The sequence below is a fragment of the Lissotriton helveticus genome, chromosome 8, assembly GCF_964261635.1.
Source record: "Lissotriton helveticus chromosome 8, aLisHel1.1, whole genome shotgun sequence".
NCBI lineage: Eukaryota > Metazoa > Chordata > Amphibia > Caudata > Salamandridae > Lissotriton > Lissotriton helveticus.
In genome coordinates, this window is record NC_136069.1 from 406,500,830 (window position 1) to 406,520,396 (window position 19,567).

Sequence of the window (19,567 nt, forward strand, 5' to 3'; positions counted from 1 at the left end):
CAAAGATCACTGCTAGATTTAATAGAAAAGGGGTCCACACCAGAATGTATTGGTCTACTTCAATACTGAAGAGGCTCCTTGTTTTTATGTCAGTCATATTTACAAATGTAATATGTAGAAGCCTCTCATGAAATATGTCTGTGTTTCAGGTGAACCAATATTTGGACGTGTGATGGTGGATCCAGTGCAGAACCTGGGTGACTCGTTTCATTGCACTATTGAGAAAGTTTTTCTGTGCACGGGATCTGATGGCTATGTACCCAAATACAACCCCGTCGATGCTGAATATGGCTGCCTGGCTGATTCCCCGTCTCTTTTGTACCAGTTTAAGATTCTGGTAGGTTTTAAACACTGGAATGAGTGAGTACATCACATGATCACACTAAATCTTAGACACTCCTAATGCAGGATTGGTATCCCCAAGCAGGATCCCTCTGCCCTCTACAAGACGTGTCACAACACGGTGCTCACACCGAGCTTGAATCTCCACTCTGACTACGCAGTCACCCATATTTATGTAAATTTGCTCCATATGTCATATGGAGGTTTGTGAAATCTGATCCACCAAGGATTACAGTTTGTAGATAATATATGAACAGTGTTACTTGTATAGCACTAACCTAGCAAAGGGGTGCACGCATATAGCCGTCTGATTTCATGGGCCGCATTGCACATGGCATGCATTTTCCTTGAATGCTCCGGGTGCACCTTTAAAAAGGTGCTCTGGTGCAATGATGGAAAATGCGCCACGTTATGGGGAACTCGCTGCCCCTAGGGCAGCCACAAACTCGTGCTGTCCGGGGGGCAGTGTATTCACGCGGAATACAGAGTGGCTGCTTTAAAGCTGCTCTATGTTTCACTGTGCAGGCGGCAACCGGCCTGCACTTTTAAAGGGCAATAGAGATTCACTTGAAGGCAGGTGCAGTCAGTGAGGGGATGTCTGGGGGGTCCATAGGACCTCATTTAACCCCTGCAGAGAGCTGCTCTCAGGAGGCTCATTGCTTTCAGGAGGCTCATTGACAGTGCACCTCCTGAGGGCTTCTTTGCCTCTGCGCCCATGTCGGTAATACGTTGCGGGTGCAGAGGCAAAGGGATTCCCTCATTGCATGGGGCACAACCCCATGCAAATGAGAGAATGCCCCCTTGAAGACCGTGCTGGTGCTTTATGTGCGCCAGTGCTATTGGTATTACAGAAGAGACAAGTGTCTGCGGCCCCTTCTGTAATACCAAAGTGTCCCAGAGGGGCACAAAGCAGGCGCAAATGCCTGTTGTGCCCCCGAGCACTTTATATAATATGACCCCATATGTGGGTTAGTAGTCAGCGCTGAAACAGTAGGCAAAGTAGAACCACACACTGAGGCAATTCTTCCAGTAGAGTATTGTATTAAAGAGTGAAGATATTTACAGCAGTATTAAGGAAATCATTTTTATGTAATTCCATTCCATAAGCACAAAAGTAAATTCAGGCACGTTAGTTACTTTCATCAAATAAGTTCAAAATAGATGCTAGAGCTGATATGTCTTTATTTCTTCATTCTTTGCATCATAGGAGAGGCATTCACCAGAAAGAGAAAACGCCAACACATGTTTTGCCCCGTCATGTCATGCAAGCCTGGGTCTTTTCAAGGGCTTTGTACAATAAATATAGCTGCTCTTGTTGAGTCCAAAGAGGGTTCGTCATCTATTGGTCTGAAGTTACAGGATTGCTGAGAGGCTGTACTTATAGCTGTCTGTGTAGGAGTTGTGTAACATGGTGTCTGTATGATCCCAGCGGTGGGGTCAAGTCTGGTCTCTATTGTTGGGGAGAAGCAGAGGCTACTTCCAGACTGTAGCTAGACCACATGAGACAAGAGTTGACCCGACCGCTGAGGTCTTGGACACTAGCCGGCTAAGTAGTGACAGAGTCACCTGGCATTGAGGAATGTAAAGTGACATCCTAAAACCATTTCTGCTGAGAAGGATCCACAAGTAGGAACCTATACCCTGGATGTCCAGCTGCTTGACCACAAGTGAACTTGCATCCTAGTTGGAGCAGGCAAGTTCTGCATCTCCGACGGGAACCCCCTGGTGTTCTTTGGTCTCCTACAGTTCCAGTGCTGCAACAAAGGTCTAGTGAGGGACAGACCAGATTCAGGAAAGACAGGACGTCTTGTGTTCTCCAGAATCTAGTACAATGTCTTTGAACACATCTTGTATTTTAACCAGAAAATTCCAAAGATGATTGGTGCACGATTCAACCTCTTCAGGCACAGATAATAGCCTTTCCCTAAATAGACCTATTGTCTTTTTTTCAGCAATATGGCATCCTATCTCATGGGTCATTTGGTGTAGGGAAGACCCAGTACTCATGTTGCACTTACTTACAGTTCAAGATGTGTCCTATCTTCCTATAAATGACCCTCTCTTATGGTTGGCTAGTTCAGATGTCAAGTGTAACTAAGAGTCTTGTAAAATGGGCAGATCCAACCATAGTGCTCCTCCCAGCGGTTTTCTGCGTGTCCTAAAACAATAGAACCTGCATATTATGGTTTAATTGACCACTTGAACTATCTTCCCATGGTCTCCGGGAATGGAGTTTCCCAATGGATGGATCACCTGTAATCTGTTTGGGCAAAGAATGTGTATGGACAATGGCTGCAGAGGTGTAGTCGTTATCCTATTTTGATTCCTGTGCCGTATCCATAGCACAGAAATGGGTAGAGGCGCTTGGCGAGGTGGTACATTTTTATTTAGGGCTTTGTTACTAGTGACAGAGTTAACTACCACAGATCACCAGTAGTCAATCTCTTGTGCATGTTTAGTAAAATCGGCATACAGTTGGGGGGTAGTTCTGGAGAGACGAGTCCTAACCCATTATACTAGTATGTAGTGGCATAGCAAGGTCAGGTGTGTCCCTGGTGCGGAAAATTTCTTCTCACCCCGGCTTGACAAAATGGCAAAAATATGTGTTTAAAACACATATTTTTGCCATTTTTTAACCCCCCTCAGTGATGACACTTGTAACCCCCGGCTTGACAAAATGGCAAAAATATGTGCTTAAAAAACACATATTTTTGCCTTTTTGTCATCCCTTCAGTGATGACACACGGGGCGGCCCACACCCACCGCACCCCCTTCCTACGCTACTGCTAGTATGGATGTAAGAGGGGTGAATGCGTAATTCATTGACATGGGGCTTTAATATGGAAAGTGCCCCGGGGGTACAAAGGGCACGTACGCCCGCTTTGCGAACCCCCGGGGTATTTTAGTATTACAGAAAAGGCCGCAGATGCTTGTACGGCCCTTTCTATAATACAGATCGTGCTGGCGATGGCCAGCACTATCACCAGATGTTATTCCCTTATTTGCATGGGGGTGTGGCCCCATACAAATGAGGGAAACCCTTTGCCTCTGTGTCCGCTCCGTATTATAGATGCGGGCACAGAGGCACATAAGTTCTCAGTGACAGGTGGTGCACTGTCAGTGCGTCCCATGATAGCAACTCTGTGAAGGGAGGAAAGGGGGTCCTATGGACCCCCAAACATCCCCTTGCAGGCTAGTGCAGTCACTCATTGCACCCGCTTGCAAGAGGATCTCTAATTTCCCTTAAAAGTGCAGACGTGTTGCTGCCTGCACCGTGAAACATGGAGTGGCCGCTTCAAAGCCACTCCATATTTCACGTGAATGCTCTGCGACAGGGCAGCACAACTTTGCGGCAGCCCTGGGGGCAGCGCATTCAATATAATTAAGGCTCCCTGTTTTCCATTTTTACTGATTTTTACAGATTAATACAGACAGAAAACATTTATTTTCGTGTCTGTATTTATTTTTAAATGCAGATAAAAATGGAAATTAGCTTTTTGAGTAATTCTAAATACTGTCTGCCATGACTGCCAGGCCCATAGCTGTGTGGATTGATAGGTAACATGGTTAAAAAGAGAAAGTGATTTAAGTAAAGAGGCTTTAACAGCGGTAGATAAATATACACAAGGTTGATACTGAAGTTTGCATATTTACATATAAGTGCATTGATATATCTTCAGCGGTTGTTTGCAGCATTGAAACCTGGCAGGCATTCAAACATGAGTACATACTTATCGATTAAATAAATGTGGAAATATACTAATTTCAGCTTTATTTTTTCAAAAAACCCAAAATAAAAATGGATAAATACAGACAAAAGTAGCAAAAAATAAATATGGATAAATACTGATGGAAATGTCCAAAAAATAATATCCATAAAACCGGGAGCCCTAAATATAATACAGAGGACTCTCCTTGTCTGCGCAAGGCGCACCTTTTGAATGAAGCGCCCTGCGCAAACAATAAGAGTATGCTGTGTTCTGTAATGTGGCCCCTAGATGTGTACACAGACTATGGCAGAAGAATTTAGGCCTCCGTTCTAAAAATAAAATGGCACTTCACGAGAAACAGATGGAGTCGCTTATAGCTGGTAATTTATTCCTCTGGAATGAGTTTTGTGGGAGGAATTCATGTGTATATGAGCTAAATGCATACAACAGATCACTCACCAACAACTCTGATAATCCTCCTGTGAGGTACTGGCAACTTGCACCGATTGTGTAATGCAAAATAGGGTTATGAGGATGTGAAATTAACTAACCCTATCAGTGGCTGACTGTTATTGGCTTGCAGGTGAATGAACACACTGCCTCACAAAGGTAGGGTGGCCCATATTACCACCAAATAATTACTCATGTTCCTCAGTTGAATAAACTACTTTACTACCGGGAGCCTAGCTTCTTTACCATACCTACGGATGACTTATATACTTCCAATGCTACATTCAGGAAAGAAATTGTTTATTACGGTAACCAAGAGGAGTGCACATGTTTTCTTGCTATCTCACCCTCTACCTGTTCTGCTGCTTCTCCCTCCCCTCTCTGCCCACTTACTCATTTTCATGATCAATTATTCATTAACTGAATCACAATAATCACAAACAGAGTTCAAAAACAAGTTAGAAATAGAACTTCTCAACTAGCCAAACCTATTGAATTTACCAATGCTTGTTTTTGTTATTATTATTTGGGTTTTTTCTGATGCTGAATAGAATCAGAAAAATCCATTGCTAAAGTAAGTAGGTCTGCATTAGCACAGCCAAAAGGCAAGAGCTAGGTTTTGCCAGTGCTTGTTTCGTAACGCTTTATTGTTCTTGAAGCTGTCTTGAAATTCCATATGCACAATTACAGTTCTGGTGTTTCTATGTGTATTGTTCATTTCAAATGTTTTTTTCCATTTTCTTCTTTGTACCTCACCCTGAACCTCAAAGAGCCCATTCACTTGTGTCTTTCTATCAACAGGCAATGTAATCATTTATTACAGACAAGAGTTTACAAATCAACTTGTCTCAATCACCTTTGTTATCTAGGACAAAGCACAACCGGAGACACAGGCCACCACCTTTGGAGCTGTTCCGTTCAATGCAAAACTGGCAGTGGATGAACCTGACGGATTGCCTCTAGTTAGACAGCCTGGATCTGATGGTTTTAAAGTGGACTCCACTCCTCTGTTTCAGGTGAGCAGAAGCACCGAGACAATCCTAAGAGCAGAAGGACTGGCTTCCCAACCTGATGCATACAGAGGTGATAGAAAATATTAGACCTATTGAAAACTGAAGCAGATGGATGCTTGCATCCAACTATAAATTTATCAGAGCTTTGAAACATATGAAGAAGCATCACAGTATGATAAGTTGATATGGGAAAACATCTGTAGATGCATTTATACTGGCTGCAGGATACAGGGTCCACACTTACAACACCACAACAAGAATGCAGATGTTAAAGCATATTTGATTCCTGTGCCTTACTTGTTATTAAATTACATTTCCTGCAGGGAATGAGGTTGTGAATGTCAACTTCATTTTTTGGAGATGAATCACTGAAAAAACGTGTTCAGGTCTTTGGACATGCCTCATTTACAAGAAACTGACGCATTGCTGTATTAAAGCAGAGATGCATCAGTTTTTTTGCACCTGTGGAAGAAACCCTTGCGCCACCATGGATGCGCCGTATTACACAATGGTGTAGGGTTTTTGTTGCATTGCTGTAGTTGGCGTGAAAAATGACGCAACTCTAGCAATGCGCCAAAATAAAGAGGCGATGCGTTAGTTTTGAGTGACGCACCGTCTACTGTATGGGGACCATTATTGAGCGTGAAAAGGTGGAAAACTCACCTTGCGCTCTATTACATTGGTCCTGTATGTCACGCATACAAGTGGAGAGAGTGGGTAGAGTGTACTTGTGTGTTGCCACTGTGTAAAAAAAAGTGACGCAATGATGGGGCAAGGCGACGCAAGGGGCTTGTAAATAAGCCCCCCAGTATCGAAAGTGTTAAAATGCAGAATTCAGACACTAAAGTATTGCTAAAATTAGTATGGGTAAGCAATTAGCAGTGGAATGGTCAAAATAGCCATTTTCGAACTTGAAGTTATAACCCATTTGTGTCCAGATGTCATGATTTGTGAACGGGCCTGTGTGCCAGCAAGGTAAAACCAAGGGCTTACCCTGGGAGACTAGATATCTGCCGCCCTCATCTCATGCCAACGTATTATGATACCAAGTCGTAGAGCGTTATTCCCATGTTGCTGCTGCTATACAGTGTAAGCATGGAAATTAAATGAGGCAGGCCAGTATGTGAATGGACAATGGGATTGGTATGAGACATGACACCTGATTTTTTACTTGAAAGTAAAGAGTAATCTGCCTCCTCCCAGCAAGTAAATGATGCCCCACTCATTCAGAGATGGGACAGGGGAGGTCACTAGCACATGGCAGCAGTAACTCCACCTACCCTGCCTCTGCCATGTTCTTTCATTTCCACTAGATCTCTCTGACAAAGTACCCACCTGATGAATAGGTGGCTGATTGTGCCCTTGGGTAATCGTAAGGTGACCAGTACCCTCGCCACCACTGGCTGACTTTAGTCTCTCCCATCTTCGAGCTTGGATAGTTTACTCGAAATTCCATAAAAAACAATAATAGAAAGCTTTATGCATACACCAAATGTACATGTATGGCACAAGGATTATTTTTACTGGATCCAATTCACAATAATGTTTGTGCACATAAATAACATTTTAGCTAGGCCACGTTTTGAATTCGAAAGAGTATGATTTGCACTTGTAATATAATTACACATAAATGAAGATTTTTTGTGTGAGTAAACATTCGATTGTCACAGGTTTCCATGTGCACTTATGCAAAATTCTGGGGCTTATTTACAAGCCCATTGCGCTGCCGCTGCGTCACTTTTATTGACGTGTCTTACAAGGTGATGTAAAGTCACCCTGTGTGACTTTTCATGGTCTTGTAAATATGTTTCTCTTTTACGAATAACTCTGCCTGAAAGGAGTGTTCCATGGAAGTTGCTGCGGGTGTTCCCCCGCAACATCCAAGGAACTTGACACATTCGCAGATTTACAACATTTTTTAAACCTGGGATTGCGTTTGAATCCTACGCCTCCCCAAGGGAGGTGTAAGGAGGCGCAATGAGGAAAAATACTTTATAATTTCTCCTCATTTTTCCTCTTTTTAGAAAGAGGAAAGTGACTTTAATGATAGTTTTGTGCAGGAAGGAACACCTTCCTGCTCATAAACAACCATCCCTTCAGCGCAGGCACGCTTAAAAAATGATGCAAGGGTGTCTGCGCTGGCGCCCCCGGCTGCTGTTTGTGCACCTGTGCAGGGGAAAAGGACAGGAATGCACTATATCTTGTAGATACAGCGCATTCCTGCCCTTAATATTGATGCACGGCAGCACAGGTAGAAGGCTTTCTGCTCTTCTATGCGTCAAAATATTATAAATGAGGCCCTTAGTGTGTTCCTAAAGTTTGTTAATATGTACCCATGCAGGGTTGTAGCACGTGAGTGCAGATTATAGATTCTCAACCTTTTTTAGGACTAACGGGTCACAGAGTCTACACAAACCTCATCAGAATGAATACTCAGAAGTCTGACTTCAAGAGGAGGTTTACAGAAATGCAGCATATGTTTGTTTATTGTCATCAACCGGATGATGAATTTCAGATCTCAGTAGGGTTTACCTTCAATCCAATCTTTAGACCTCACTCGAAGGCCTGTGTAGTATTCTGGTCGTTAGTGTAATGCACCTTTCCTGCTTCTCTGCCTTGCTGCTCAGCCAGTGTGGATGTACTGTGGAATGTTGGTGAGGTAATAGAATGCTGGAATGCCTGTGTGTGGAGTGTCAGTTGAGAGGATGCACTGAGCAGCAAGGAGGCTGCTCCTGGTGGGGCTCTGTGACTCTGTACTGAAGACCTATTCCACATTTGGTTCTGTACTGCTCTATGTTGGATACTTACCTACAACTAAGAACTGTATCAATAAAGCATTCTTCTTTATTCTACACCTTATCTACATGGACCTATTACAGCTGGTTTCCTCAAATGTGCCTGTATGTGCCAGATTTGTTTCTTATTCAACAGGTGAAGAGGCAGTTGTGTTCACTTGATTTAGAACGTCACCCACATAGCCAAACTGGGGTAACTGATCACCGTTTATAGAGGTGCCTTGTAATGAAACTCCTCTTCTGGTAGAATATGAGTAATACCGAAGCCAGAACCAATATTTTCCTGAAGTGCATTTAACTGAAGAGTATAATAACCCTTTAAGAACATTGTCAGGAAAAAATTATAAATATATGGGTTCACAAGGGACAACTTCAAATTCATTTGAGCTTATGAAATGTGTACTGACAACCAAACCTACCAGTGTTATAGTGCTGTGATTGAGTAAAGTGTTTAGAACATGGTTCGCACTCCAAACTGTTTTGTATTTTTTCGTCAGATTATGTTAAAAGAACATTTATTTGTGTGAAGGATACAGTGTAATAGAAGGGTCGAATATCTGCCATTTTCCAAAATATTTTTGTGAAATTGGTTTGTAGTTTTGGATTATTACATTATCCTTTTCAGATTAAGCGAGGGGAGAATTTATAGTTATAAAGGTTCATCTTTTTACTTTACTCTACTCTGTAGAAAATGAGAAAGAGTAAAGAAATAAAAGACCTATTTAAATAGTTCATAAACATTCAGCTGTAAGTCTCTCTGGTGTGGACCAGCTGATTTTACCTCTGATATTCTTGTACATATGTTTAGTTTCTTTCACAGTGATATCCACTTCCAATCTATACTGGTGGCAACAATAGTTCAGGAGTGGGTGCGGAAATCCAGGAATGTTGGATTATTGGACTTCAACCCCGTTTCTGTTACACAAGCCACTGTTTTAATCAAAACTAGGCAGCGCGCTCGGTTACCAGAAAACAGCAGCTCACATAAAACCTTAAAAATAAAACCTAGTACAGACCCTCTTGTAACCTCCTTGATTAATGTATCATTGAATGCAGAGACGGTACCAGAACCCATCAAAAGATGACTTATCACATTATTGAAAGCATTGAAACAATTACAGCTTGGGATCTAATTTATCTGATTTAACTTAACTTAAGGAGGGAGTTGTTTTTGGGTATCTACAGCAATATTTGTATAGTAACAACCTAATGTATGCTCTCAAGAGACTGCGCTGAGAGTGTATCAAAAAAATCATAATCACTCTGAAAGAGGCTCACCATCAAATAGTTGGCCAAAGCACATAGTGAGGCCCTAATTTCTCCTTTACCTTTGCTTCTTACCTAGCTCTTTACTGATCGATATCCATACCCTTTTAAAGTATGCAATGTACTCCCTAGAGCCCTTTTAGAAGTTGGATAATCTGTGATCACTCGCATTGCCAAGCTGTGAATTCCATTTAATTTACAACATTCTAGTAGACTTCTAATGTTTGCAAATGTGGCATGTCATTTGCAGTGCAAGTTGCCCATATCTAGAATTGCCTCACTTTGCTCTTTTACTAGGAAAATACACTACAGACAGTTGCAAAAGAATACAAAAACTTAGCCATTGCCAGTAGGACAATCAGTGACTATGTGCTTTAGAAATAAAGAACATAAAGTAAATAATTCTGAAGAAATGTATTCAGAAGAACAGAGGGTTTATGCCTAGGATGCAAAGACCAACTTTACTATTCAGTTAGTTTCTAATACAGCCAATGCTGACTTACATCTTTGACTGCAAGGATTATTCACTGTGGCAATATGTAAAGGTAGGAATGTGTGGTGCAAGTTGACTTGGTATATTGTGCACGCTTACTGTTTTGTTTAAAATCGGCATGTCAGCCTTTTAAATCTTTGTAGAAAATTATTATTTCACAGCATTGTTATTTTACAACCAACTGTAATATGAAGGATTATACTGATTGGGATTGGAAAGTCTGTAAAATTGCCAATTTAGAGACAGATGTACTAAGCATTTTGACAGTTGGAAAGACTCTGATTCAGCGTGTGTGACAGTAAACAACACCTATCCCCTCTTTACTGATATCCTGAGGATGAGAACTTGGTTTGAGATTCAAAAGATATGTAAAGCCCCTATGTGGTTATGTCACGGGTAAAACGTTCTTGTTTTTTTACATTTGTTTCAATTTTAAATGGGTATTTAAATGTATTCCAAGCTGCACGTTTATAATAACTAATATCTTTTGTTCCTAGGTTTCCTTAGGTCGAGAATGGTACATCCACACAATCTATACTGTTAGATCAAAGGAAAATGCAAACAGAGGTATTGGTAAAAGAAGCATAGAAGAACATCATTCGATCTTTCAAGGAGTTCACCATAAAACGTTACTGAAGAATCACCAGAAGAGATCTGTTAGAGAAGCTCCACCTCTTGCAGCAGAGATTGGTGTTGAAAACAGCAGGGGAACTAATATCCAACACATTGCCCTTGACCGAACAAACAAAAAACAGATTCCTCAAAGAGAGGTTATTCTTGATGGGATCACACCTAGGGAAGTGAATAACAGGGATACAGAGGTCAATATTGTCTCAGTTGTTGGAGGAGTTTCTGCAATGCTACTGGCAATCTGTTTAGTAGCAATTATTATTTTGTTGGTAAGGCGTAAACAGCAGTCGAAGAAGACAGAAGTACAGACTGGTTCAGGCAGCAGCGAGCCCATGATGCCACCACCTGGTTATAACAATGACAGCTCTGAAGTGTGAGCCAACATTCAGTGGCATGGACCCACCTCTGTTAGTGCCTCAAACCTTTTCAAATACTGTATTTAGCAATGGTGTGCTGTTTTGACAAAAGTACAGGGTGTGTGGCTCCAGTTGTACTTGAACTCTTCGATTTGAAGTTGTACGGAATAGATAGAATCCAAACCAACTATTCTAATTTGCACAGAAAACAATTGTGTCGGACTTATGCAATGCACTACACATTAGGAGCTAATGAGAGAACACCATCAATGGGAAATATTTTCCACTGTTTAAAAAAAAAAAGATATCTAATGGTGCTGAAGACCTTTTTTTCCTAAAGGAAAGATAATATATATTACATATACTGAAGTGCCAACTTTGGAGATGCCATGATTCCATTGATGAATTACATTTTTTTACATTTTCATCTGAAGGCATTAGTCTGTGAGAACGTTTGCATTGATTTGGAAGAAAACTTGCCAACGAAAATAAATTTGACTAGACAATGCAATGTTACTATCAAACAGCAAGTTTGTGTTTCCTGTCTTTCACACTGTTACTTCCTCAATTCTCTTTGCTCTGCTAATATAAGTTCTTATTAAACCAAAGATTGTTTGTGAACTCAAAGAATGCTCAATGGAGTGATAAGGCACTTTCCTTGAATGCTTGTCATTGGTTTAAAAGTATCTTTTGTAAGACTGTGCAGTAAGTTATTTTTTTAGTGTGCACAGTATGGATAAAAATACCAGAGATGTTACAACATATAATCTCTATAAAAGGTAATAAGATTTCAACATTGACAAGGTTCTATAAGAACTAAGCAATAGCTGTGTTAGAGTTTTCAATATTGAGTATTTTCTTTCTTAACTTGCAATTGAATTACATGTGTTAACAATATACTGAAAATATCAAATTGATGGGAACAAGCATTTATTTAATGTATAATCATTGTGCCTCTTGAGAAACACACTCTTCTGCTACTGTATATTCTTTACTTAAGAGTAGGAGAACTAGAATATTAGCATTGTTTAGCTGAGGTAAATTTCTGTTGCACAGTATAACTCAAATACGCATAACTATTTTCCTGAAAGAAGGTGTTTTTTGTTCATATTCAGTTTTTACTGTACGCTTTATTCAGGTGTTCATAGCTGTCTGTTCTTCTGTGGTGCAGCACTCTAAAAAATATGCATGCAAGCATTTGTGGTAATGATCAACCACTAGCACTTGTGCAAAATGAACTTTCCATCCCGCTAAGAATCCCATAAGGATTTTTTTTACCACCTGGCCAAAACCATATAATAATGTAATGAAACCAAAAAGTAAAACATGATCTTTATATCCAAATCTTAGACAAAACTCAGTTTTAGCAAGTCATAACACATATTTATAAATATGCAAAGGGTAGGAGGCCAGTTAATTGTTACTATGTTTTGTACATACTCCTGACCCTTAAATATTTACGATATGAGGGACGCTCATAATGGCAAAGTGTAAATGTGATTTCATTCTCTGAAATCGTTTCATATTGTAACATAAGAAAAACATTCTTGTGCATTATCTGTCAAGGAGAATGTATTTACTTCATATTGCATAGGGATACCATTTGTAAATTGAAAACAAAAAAGGTTTTTTGAAAGATATATTCATTTTCTTGATCTTGAATTAAGGTTGAAAAATAGTTGTATTTTTCAGTTTCCTCTTCAAGTACAATTTGAAGTACATATAACATAATATAACATATTATGAAAGGGCACAAATGCCCTGCAACCACTCCCTTGAATGTCAATATTCAATGGTGGTACATGGTACAGATCAGCCCCCTCTAAGGAAATACATGTTTACACATATACCACTTTCAATATTGCTTTTTGACCAACCTGGCAGCGATATTTATATGACATAGGTTATAGTCTTCTTAATTGCCCATTAACCTAATAAGAATGGGTTTAGCATCAAAACATTAAAGTATGCATGTACAATTACTATATTTCTGTATTGTGCAAGCTCTGCCTTAAATATAATATGGGTCATTTATCTCTCTTTCTTAAAACACATTCAGTGTTTGTGGCTGCTGACGACAGGTGAAGAGTACCTGATGCTACACAGCAATCCACCTTGTTACATGACACTCTTTTCTGCAGCTTCAGGCGCAAAAGAGCATCAGTTCGTTTTGAACATTATTACATGTTTGTGGTACGAAATCTTTATCATTTTAGTTTTTTATTTTTACTCAGGAAGTACACTTTTTGTGGGAATTCATACACCATTAATATTTTCTTTCAAAATATGGACAACTTAGTTCATAGTCGGTATTGTGATACATTGATGCCACAAACCAACAACATAGGTGGGTTGCTGTATACAAAGCTACTAGAACTGTATAAGCAAATGTACATCAATTGTTATATGGCTGTGTTGAGATCAGGTGTACGATGTAGCTGCTTAAATTAACCTGGTGCTGAGATACTCTCTCTGTCTCTCACACGCACATACTGCGGTGAATCTGTTTTGTGTTGATTTATTTTTTTACTGCATTGTAGTACTAGCGGAGACTTGTCTGTTTGACATGCAACAACATTTCATTTACAATTCAGATGCAGAAAACAGTAATATTTATATATGCCATGAAAACATGTAGATTATTTTGAAACTGTTTACTTATTAAAACTCTTTGATATTATTTTATAATTGTATCCTTCTGGATATGATGTAAAACACAGACTATTGTGGAAGGAGAGCCTTTGAAGTGGGAATGACAAAATAAAATATACGCATGACTGCGGAAATGAAGCAGTTCCTTAAAAATGATAACATACAACAAATCGATAGTAATTCATTTAACAAAGCTCTACATAATTTCGAAATAAGCATGTGTAGGTCAGAAAGTTTCACATATCTGCACCTTCAACATCAGTTAATGTAGTCATCTCTTGCTGATCCATCTACACATTCTGTGTGAATATCACAACATATTATTGCAAGGAGTTCTTCACTGAGATCCTGTCCTACACCATCATGAATACTCTTCATTTAGAATGTTGAACAACTTTCTTCTTATTGCTAATATTATGACATGCCATTAAAGTATCACCTTTTCTTTAAAACTGTCCAATTTAAGGAAAGCCAGTACTGTAATTTGCAACATGGACCTCAAAGTGCAATCTGGTCTGCAATAAATGTCACTTTTTCACTCTGGTGTCAGAGCGTTCTTTTTTTAAAGTTTTATATTCTCCAATCACAAAATGCACAGATCTTGTTTTATGGTGTACCATTACTAAATACATTGTAAGCAAATTAATGTATTTTATCATTTGTTTGAAAAGCTTTTCAATAAGTCTCCATTTGATTTCTATATTTCCATCCTGCTATTCCCACCAACTGTTATCCACAAAATAGATTTTTTTTTTAGATAAGCATCTATCTCACTATATTTTTCCAAGTAAAACTAAAAATGACACTTAATCAGTGCTTTGGTATGCACATATGCTTGTGTTCTGTCTAGCGAAGAAAAATTATTTATATACCTTTAACTTGATACCTTTTATCATAATTATGTGCCACATAAGTTGTGGCTTTGTCCCCTTCATGAACCAGAAATAGAAAACAACACTTCACATTGCAAGAGGCAAATTCATATATTAAGTATGAAAATGTGTCTGAACTTCTGACCAGCACTAACCATTGCAACGGGCCTCTTTAATCAGGCAGTGCAGGCCCATAGTGCAAGGTAAAGCATAACCTGATAATAAGAATAGTCTTGAGTCAGATCTTTCAACTGATGTGGCATCCTAGCTCATGTTCTTAGTCCCTAGTAGTTGGAATCCAATATAGTATACAAAAAAGTGATGGTTGGAATGCTTGAATCAATCCCAGCCACTCGTGATCAATAGGAGAGAATCCCAATCCATTGTTATTTTGCACACCATACCAACTCAGTTTAGACCCAGCAATGTGCACATCCGACTTGACCATGCTCTGATTGGAACAGTCCAGCCCAAACTGCCAGGCCAGGACCTCCCTAAGTGGCGGCACAAGTATGCCCAGACATGGGTCCCTGTTCAAGCCACTTCTATTTTGATGCCCAGGCCTATTTTCTGTCCCAGTCTGATCCTGGTTGCAGACAAACTAAATTGCTTAACGTTAACATAACAGTATTCTAAGCTAGAGTAAAATGATACGATATGAGAAAAGAGCAACAGATTGTATAAGAAAAGAGGTGAAACCACCGAACAACACTAGTATCTTCCACATTTCTGTTGCAGTTTTACTAGGGGACAGTATGTTGCACTTAAAAGCAGAAAACTGTTTTTTTTTTGTTTATGCGGCTCTGTTTGCAGTCCTGTGTTCAGACCAAACCAAATAGCAAATCTACGGACTAACCAGAAAGCTCCAGTGGGCAGGTGAAACACAGTAAGAGGGGAAAGCAAGAAATAGATGCAAGGCATGTGCAACTGATACAAAACACATCCAATCTTGAGCAAAGATTGCCACTCTGGAGTATTGCATCTAATTTTGTTTCTTGACAGCCTATAGTGAGACTGAATAAAGGATACAGGAAAGCTTACTTTTGGATAGTGTTGTGAGTACCCTTAAATAGCTGGGACACCCAGATAGATTTCCATAAACCTAAGGGGTATTTGCTCATCAATTCCTTACATTCTAATAGGTAAGGCTCATCTGTCAGAAATACTCTTTTTTACAGGGGGTATTTGTACTTGCAGACACCTTTACCCTGATCTCTATAAGTAGTAAGACACACAGCAATTGGTGTTTATAATGATTAGTTATATATTATGTATTATCAGCACACAAACCTTGTGTATAAAACTTATAAGAACTATTACAACTATTGGAAAAACCCCAACGCATTTTATATCACACATTTCTACTGTCTAAACTAGACTAATGTGCCTAAGGCTAACTAAATAGTATTTAGCTTTAAGAGAATAAGTGCAGTGCGCAGGCTCGTGGAGCATCAGGTAAACAGTGCCCTACTACTGACACTGGTACGTTTGGTGCTTTGACTGGAACTCTGATGCCCTCTGTGTGTGTCAGTGAATGGAAGTTGTAGAAATATCACAAGCATTAGAGAGAGGCTCATGAAGATTGAATGAAACTGGGAATGTGGCCTTCTATTTTTTAAAGTACTGCATGTTTTGTTTTTTTAAATATTATAGGTGCCTTCAGATGTTTTTGTTTACACGCTTTTCTTGAATGTTAATTGTACTACCTCCTGTCTGGTCTGAGGAGTTTCCTGTGGTGCTCACTGCTGATGGCGTCAGACACGCTCACCTAGGCAAGCAAAAAGCTCTCTCATGGCTCAGTGCATTTTTGCCATAACTCCGTCCACCCAGAGCTGAGTGCAGTGGATGGAAAACTATACTGCCACCTGACCTGCTCTGGGTCTGGGGACATATTATAAAAGACAAGGGAAACCCAAATAGAATTGGTCAGGGACCTTGGGTAATAAATTACTTGTAAAGACCTGGTCCCTAGACAAGGGTTAATGTGAGTAAACAATAAATATAGACCCAATCAGTACTATATTTTACAGCTGTCCAGCAGGACAGGGGTTTTTAATATGCAGTTGCTTAAATATATACTAAATAAAGAAATAAGCAATTAAAGTGGGACACAAGCCTGTATCCAACTGAGTGGGAAGGACGTACAACATGAAAACAGATAGGCTCAGGCAGAGTAAATTATTTGTATGGGGCACATTTTGATATACCAACAACACAGAATCCGCGGGTCTCTTAGAAGAGTACAGACAGTAACACAGGCAATCCAACAGAAAAATGTAAATTAGGGGAGTCCTATTTAAGAGGACGGAATCCCATCACCCACCGAGGTGGCATGCTTCATCATTTGGGATCTCCTCTTGGATGCAACTTAGTGCCGCCAAGGAGCTACGAATCCCAGAACGTGTTTAGGAGGAGCTCGCGGATGTTTTAGCATGATCCGGTGGCTAGATCTCCTAAGATCGAAGGAGCATGGAACAGTGTGGTGAAAGTGCGTTATGCAGTGTGTATAGTGAGTGACTAAAATTGACTACCAGGAGAAAATACATTTATTAGATATCCCGTGGTGTCAAGATTAAAAGCAGTGTAAGCGCGGTCTGAAAAAATGTGTGAGCGCGCTGGTCAAAGCAATAAGAGGGTCTACATGTTTCAGCCAATCTTGATCATAAATTGATCCTGGCCTTCCTCAGGACCTGGTTGTTACTACTACTGCAAATATAAGTGAGTAAAAACTGACACACAAAAAATTGCCAATACAATTGGAACGATACAACCAACTTATATCTGTGTAATACTTTTGGTAGGCACTACAGGGATATTTGGTGAACACCTGTTGAAAGAGAGAAAATAAAAGAGAAAAATAGACTCAGAAATTAATCTGTATTTATAAGAACATCTTCAATCAATCAAATATTCAACACATATTATGTGGGGAGTCAATGTATCAAAGCCCTTACCCGTATGCAATCGGTAGGACTACCCACCGCTCCTGGTAACGACTCAGGGCATGAGGCAACGCTCTGTAAACAAAATAGAAAATGGAAATAATACTAAGGATTAAAAATGGTGAACCCCCATGGAACCACCAGTAGTGCTAAATAGCATCAAGAGGGTTTATCAAGATCACCACCCAGGCGTGGAGTATGATAAATGGCAAACCTACTCAGCACCTGAAAAGCTATGGGTATACTCGCCAGGATAGTGTAGTGCCAAGCTCATACCAAGGAAAAATTATTAAACCAATGAAGTGGGTTTTAGAGAAGCGCAAGTTGTTTCTAAAGAGAACAGGTAACCGTTGTTCTCTACTGGTATATGTGTCTCTCATAACATGTAAACGCCATAGAGTCTTAAACCCATAGAGTACTTGATACCAATACTATGTTAAGAGTTGCAACCGGGCTCTGATTGGTATTACATGGCCCAGAATCACCATAGAGTACTTAGAACCAATACCCTGTTAAGAGTAGCAATCAGGCTCCGATTAGTATTGCATAGCCCAGAATCCGAAAGCAGGAGAAAACAGCTCCCACCAAACCCGCTACACTTACCTCTCCGTCGCTACCTCCGACCTGAATCTGGTTGTCATGAGCAGTAGTCGACGGTGGTGTGCGCGGGGTTATATAGGGTATTCTGATAATCATTAAAGCTGAACACCTGTGGCTGGCTGTTAAAGTCGTGCTCGAGAATGCGTCATGCGGCATGTAAATAAAGCTGCACCAGTACGGTGCTCGCACAGGCGTTCTCGACATATCTTCAAAAACTACCAACAACCGCTAGGGAATATGGGTAATGTAGTTCTGCGTGCCAAAAAGGCCGAGCAGTATATAGAATGAATAACACTCATTAGCACACCTATCACTTTTAAGGTAACATAGGTATGTAATGCGTTTCCACAAATTCAAACATAAATAATGCACAAAACATTAATCTTCCTTCTTCTTATATAGAATGAGCCGCGTCAATGCCTGTACGCGCCTACCGCGTGTTCGTCATGTAGTCAAAAGACGCCACACCCCCGCTAAGACACATGGGTAATGTAGTGCAGTGCACATAAAACCCTATTCTATTGTCGCACACGAAGAGGAACTGTGATACATACATGATACGCACTTGTAAAAAACAAGGGTTCCCTGTATTTATAAATGGAGAAACCCCTAGGTCAGGGAAATAGCAATATGAAGGTATCAACCCAGGCGGTAACAAACAAGAATAAACCACAATATGGTAATGGGACGCAACAACCTACTTCCGTACAGATAACAGTTTATTGTAATTTGAAATGATTGAGAATCAACAATTACATTCATTAAATTTATTAAATTAACAAAGCATATACAGAATTACACATAACATATATAAAATTAAAAATACAAAAAGATAATGGAATAAAATACAAAAGATTATAAATAAAACACAACCATCATAGTTTCATAAAAGCATAATGTCATTTCTGAAATTAAGTGTAAAATATGTTGTAGACGCGCGTTTCGGCGACCAGCGCCTTCTTCAAGACAACCCAATTTTTCAATTTTTGAAAGCTAATGAATGGATACACCTTATATTCTTTAGGCACAACTTCTTGTATGAGGAGAGAACTTAATAATGTATTAGAGTGGTGCGAGTGTGTTGTACAGCCTCAATGGATATTGGTTACAAACAGGATAGTCGTTATAGACTTTTAATTCACGTAATTATAAAGCAGGTGTGCCTCGCCTCCACAGATGCAAACCGGCAATCAATCAATCAATTTTAAAAACAAGAAGGAATATTACTTCTAAATTAAATACACATGCTCAGAGCAACGGAAAACGTTATTTCATAGTCATTTTACTAATGCCGGTTTGCATCTGTGGAGGCGAGGCACACCTGTTTTTATTTAACTTGCTTTCAAGATCCCTTGCAGATTGAAAAATGCGTAAGTCAAGGAAAGGCAGACTAGTTTTACTGGAATCCATAGTGAAGTTTAGAAAGTTGTTCTGTGTGTTCAGTCA

General features: G+C 39.8%; 1 protein-coding gene across 1 annotated transcript in view; it reads left to right on the forward strand.

The window, feature by feature from the left end:
- FREM2 (FRAS1 related extracellular matrix 2) overlaps positions 1 to 14,245 on the forward strand; it is a 635,470-nt gene extending 621,225 nt beyond the window's left edge. The window contains exons 22-24 of the mRNA XM_078657234.1: positions 150 to 337; positions 5,372 to 5,518; positions 10,567 to 14,245. Coding sequence (XP_078513360.1) covers positions 150 to 337; positions 5,372 to 5,518; positions 10,567 to 11,076 — 845 coding nt within the window. The 3' untranslated portion in view covers positions 11,077 to 14,245. The remainder of the gene's footprint in view (positions 1 to 149; positions 338 to 5,371; positions 5,519 to 10,566) is intronic.
- The last annotated feature ends 5,322 nt before the right edge of the window (positions 14,246 to 19,567 follow it).